General features: G+C 45.0%; 1 protein-coding gene across 1 annotated transcript; it reads right to left on the bottom strand.

Annotated features, from left to right (window-relative positions):
- Positions 1–223: 223 nt before the first annotated feature.
- sox11a (SRY-box transcription factor 11a) lies at positions 224–3,335 on the bottom strand. Its single transcript, XM_074692591.1, has one exon. It carries the CDS (start codon positions 3,144–3,146, stop codon positions 2,040–2,042), a length of 1,107 nt encoding a protein of 368 aa, XP_074548692.1. The 5' UTR covers positions 3,147–3,335; the 3' UTR covers positions 224–2,039.
- Positions 3,336–4,667: the final 1,332 nt, after the last annotated feature.

Below are 4,667 nucleotides of genomic sequence, written 5' to 3'. Positions count from 1 at the left end.
ACACACTGTGAGGAGCAGCTCCAGTTTCCAGCTCCGTCTCCAAGGGGACCAGAAAGCCCACCAATCACAGCGCTCGGCGCAGGCAAGCGGGCAATTCAATTTCTTAAAGCAGCAGGGTCCGTTTTTTTCCAGGGAGGCGTGGTGAGGGGAAGCTGAGCAGGGACATTTTGAAAAACAGGCAGAGTAAAGCATCTCAACACTGCAGAATAAAAGTTTTCCTTTTTTCCTTTTTATTAAATGTGAATTCACATGTTAGTTTGAGCCCATCATTTTCAGAGTATCCGCCTATATACAAAATAGGCATCATTCTGTCATCACATCCTTTGCAAACGCAACAAATAACACATCTGTGTACATATATTCACAAACTGAAAGGACAGTCGATGGTGGTAGGTACTTATTTATTAAAAGATGAGTCAAAGACAGATTCACACTTGGAATGTGAATTAACTACTGCCTAGAACTTCCAACAAAATGTCTCGGCATATAATTAGGTCATATTCCAAAACCTTTTATCAAACAGACTTCATATGTAAGACCCACATAAAAATAAACAATATCTGCTTTTTTAAGTGCAAGAAATAAAAAATACAGGTTTATGGTTAATGTTTTAAAAAAAGAAGGCAGTCTTCAGTTTTAAAATAAAGTTTCATTTTATGAAACAGGACTATGGAATGTTCTTTTTTGCTTGCTTGTCAAACGAATCCCAGACCACCACTGTATCAGACTATGCCCCTTTTTTTGCAGAACTCCTCTTTCCCAATTTTCAGTCAGATTTGAGCTGTTTTGGTGTCGGATATGTGTTAAAAAACATTCAATTCGTGATATCCATCTCTAGTATGCATCACACCATGAGGCCATATTATATTGTTTTGTATCAGTTCCAGCTGATTTGTTTATTTTCCTGCCCGGACAGGCTTCAGCATCATAACATGAAATGATGTTGACAGTGCACAAGTCTGTTTTTCCATCACTTGCTACAATTGTTGATGGTCTGAATCTTAAGAGTATATATTGCACAAAAAAATGAGAGGGGGAAAAACAGTATGTGCCATAAAAAATACCAAAATCCAGTTTCACACCTGCGATCGGGACCCATCCACATATCACGAGTATGATATACATAAACTCCTAACTTTACTATATTACAGTACATATACAATCTTGAAACTAGTTCCAGCTCTGAGGTATGTGTTCCCCATGATGCCATTGTATCGTCTACAAATACTCAACAAATCTGCTCTACAACTGTACAAAACCTAGTTTGAAATCACAAGGCATTTTTGATGCAAGTTTTAATTTAACTTAATCCTTAAAACCAGGACTCCCTTGCATGCTAAAAACAAATGATAAAGGGAAGAAGTGCCTGAAACTCACTGAAAGCACAGTAAGAACATTCCCTTTTAACTGTACAAAAATATGCCTGAAAATATCTTACTTTTCTTTTAAAAAGATGAGGTCTGTTATGTATCAAAATGTTTCCTCCACACCTGTACTCTGCAGAGGTTTAGGCTGCTTAATTTTCCAAACCAGGAGGTAAACTGAATCAGTTACAAAAAACAAACAAACATTTTGCGGCATTAAGAAATTACATAAACCGTTTGTAAAGTAACATCCTGAACAATTGTCAGTTCACAGATTTGCTTTGAGTCAGTCCACAGTCCGTTTTCAGCTCCCTGCAGTTTTGTTTTTAAGAGGAAAAGATGCATAGAAGTTCACGTATTTTTCCCTTTGTGGTCCGTTTAAGCTGAACTGTAAAATGCAGACCTATACGGGGAGGAAAAAATCCATAAAACCCTGTCGTGCTGCCAGAAAAAAACGTCTGCAGACTTTTGCTTTTTTGCTACCAGCTTCATAAGCATCTCATTCCTCAAACCTCACCTCCTCGCCTCCTGGTCCTCCATCTCCTTCACTCCTTCCAGGACCCTTCAAAACACCCACAAGAGGAGGAGGCAGGGCTAGGGACAACTTTGACCAGGACACATATATAATTTACTTTCTCCCTTCTCTGTTATTACTAGAGCAACTTTTTTTGCAGTTCAGTATGTAAAGACCAAGTCGGAAAAGTTCGCCTCCAGCCAGTCCCCGGCTATCATCTCACTGAGTTCTGGCGTGCAATAGTCTGGGAATTCAAAGTGAGAGCCCAGGCTGCCCTCGCTGAACGAGTCCAGGTCCTTATCCACAAGAGACAGGGAGAGGTTTCCTGAATTGGGGTTGCCCAGCTCCGTTCCAGGGGCGCTGGGGGCGAAATTTAAACTAAAGTCAAACAGCAAATCGTCCGCGTCCTCCCCGGAAGAAGAGGAGCTGCTGCTGGAGGAGGAAGAGGAGGAGGATGTGGAGACTGACCTGGAGGATGCTGGTGAGACAGAAGCAGCGTGATATGTGCTCTGCTTGGTAATGTTTTTGATATTGTAAAACAGTCGGTTGTTTTTCCGCACTTCTTCGTACATGCTCGCGCCCTCGGACTCAGCCGAGGAGCTCAAAGTTGGGCTCGCGGGAACTTTGGCTACATTGTATGGCCTCACGCGCTCCTCGTCCCCCGCTTTATTAATTCCCATCCGGTAGTCCTCTTCGTACTCATCGTCGTCATCCTCGTCGGTGAGTTCACTTTTCACAGTCTTTGCAACTTTGAAGCTGGGAAACACACAGTCCTCTCCGTAGCCGTGAGAGGACTTGGAGCTGCTTTTATTAGTCTTTATCTTTGAGCACTTCTTGCTGGGGGTCTTAGCAATTTTGCCGCACTTCTCTGGAGACGGTGCTGATGATTTTGAACTGTCGAGCTTTGGTTTTTTCTTGGGTCTGTACTTGTAGTCGGGGTAGTCTGCCATGTGTTTTAGCCGCAGCCGCTCGGCTTCTCTGATAAACGGGATCTTTTCGCTGTCCTTCAGCATCTTCCACCGCTTCCCCAGGCGCTTGGAAATCTCCGCGTTGTGCATGTCTGGCGACTGCTCCATAATCTTTCTCCTCTCGATTTTGGACCACACCATAAATGCATTCATGGGTCTCTTAATGTGACCGGTAGCTGTCTTGCACCAGTCCGGGTTTATCGCCACGGGGCTGCATGCCATAAATTCACTCTCCTCCGAGTCTGTAGCCTCCCTGGACATGCTCCCGTCCGTCTCGCTGTTGTCTGTGTGCTGCACCATTGTCCCTCTGTTTCAAGTCACTTTGTGTCCGGACGCTGCAGTTTCTCTCTGCCCCCTTTCACTCAGCCTCTGCTCTCTGTGTTTCTACGCCGGCTGCGTCCGCGTCCTGTGCGTAATGTATGTCTCAAGCTCTGCACTCTTTTTCCAGAGTTACAAACTGCCTTCTTAACTAGTTATCAGCTTTTTCATGTCCCCTGCGTCACGCGCAGCCATCCAATCAGGTCCCTTCCACTCCGCCCAGCAGACTCCATACAAGACTCCCCTTAACCCTTTTTATTCCTCCCTCCCCTCCCGAACTCTCATTGGAGTGGAGGTGGGGATTTGTGGTACACAGTGTCTGGGGCAACACGCCGGGCGAGACAGGCATATTAAACACACAGTTAGCACTATGCGGTCCTGAGATGAGCCGCACGTACCAAAGCGCACATAAGACTTAGAGGTTTTTTCCTCATCTTACAAGAAAAAAAGTAAAACGGTGCAATATATGTATATTTTATTTTCTCCAGACAGACAGCTGCTCCGTGCAGATGTGTCTAGAGGAAAAAGATGTAGGCTGTGTGTGATTATTTGCTTTTTTCTCCTCCCCTTAGGTTGGATACTGAAGGTGGCGCTTGGACACTGTTGCAGGCGCCTGGATGCGTCGGTGCGCCTGTCTGCCTGCCTGCCCGCTGTAGAGGGATGCATTTAAGCAGCTGGTAGTGGCTTTAAAGGAAAGCTCTCATTAACTGTATTATAAACCAAAGCATTTTTATTTCAGAGTGGATAAGTATCATCACATCTCTTTTATTCTAGTGGCAGGGTTTATTTCCAGTTTGTTTCCTCTTCTGCATTTGGGTGATGGAAATAGGTCAGTGGTACATTTGTGTTTGTGGGTCTTGTTTTGTGGGTGTGAGCATCCAAAACACATCTGCAGCATCCCACGGATGCTAAATGATGAGAATTTAGCTCCAGGAAAACACTCATAGATACACACACATTATGAATTTAGTTTCATATCCTAATCCCGTCTCATAAATAAAACCTCACTCATTTCATCATTTTGGAATCTAGCTCTTGTAGTACACTATAAAGCATGCAAGCAAAGCAATAACACTCATTCAAATGGCAACATTTGGCTAGGCAGGCTTTACATGAGCCCACACAGTCGAGGCATAGGATGGAAGGCTCCCTGCTGAGTTTGCTGTGTCAAGAGGCAGTGCAGCATCTAGCTGGCGTCTCCTGCAACCCCCCTCCCCTTCTCCCCTTCTCCCCACGGCTCTGGGTGGTAGCCAGCAGTGCTATTGGAGGCTGGGGCGATAAGGCGTCCTGCTTTTTTTTTTCCCCTCTCTGCTTCGTCCCCTAGAGGGCAATCACTTACCCTTTTGAAACCCCCTTCCCCCCACCAAGCCACCGTATTTTCCCCCAGCTGGGGCTTAAGAAGTGTCTGCACTGATACAGGGAGAAGCGGCTAGAAAGGGGCTGAAGAGAGGAGAGCAAGGGGGAGAAGACGGATAGAAAGAGGCACAGAGGGGGAAAGACGAC

The sequence above is a fragment of the Halichoeres trimaculatus genome, unplaced genomic scaffold (assembly GCF_033239565.1).
Source record: "Halichoeres trimaculatus isolate MK-OKI-2021-1 unplaced genomic scaffold, fHalTri1.1 fHalTri1_scaffold_17, whole genome shotgun sequence".
In the NCBI taxonomy this organism is placed as follows: Eukaryota; Metazoa; Chordata; class Actinopteri; order Labriformes; family Labridae; genus Halichoeres; species Halichoeres trimaculatus.
The sequence above is the reverse complement of the archived record's forward strand: the minus strand, read 5'-3'. Positions and strand labels throughout refer to the sequence as shown.

What these genes read in the sequence shown, in the direction of transcription:
- sox11a (XM_074692591.1), bottom strand. Translation starts at nt 3,146, where the DNA reads ATGGTGCAGCACACAGACAACAGCGAGACGGACGGGAGCATGTCCAGG.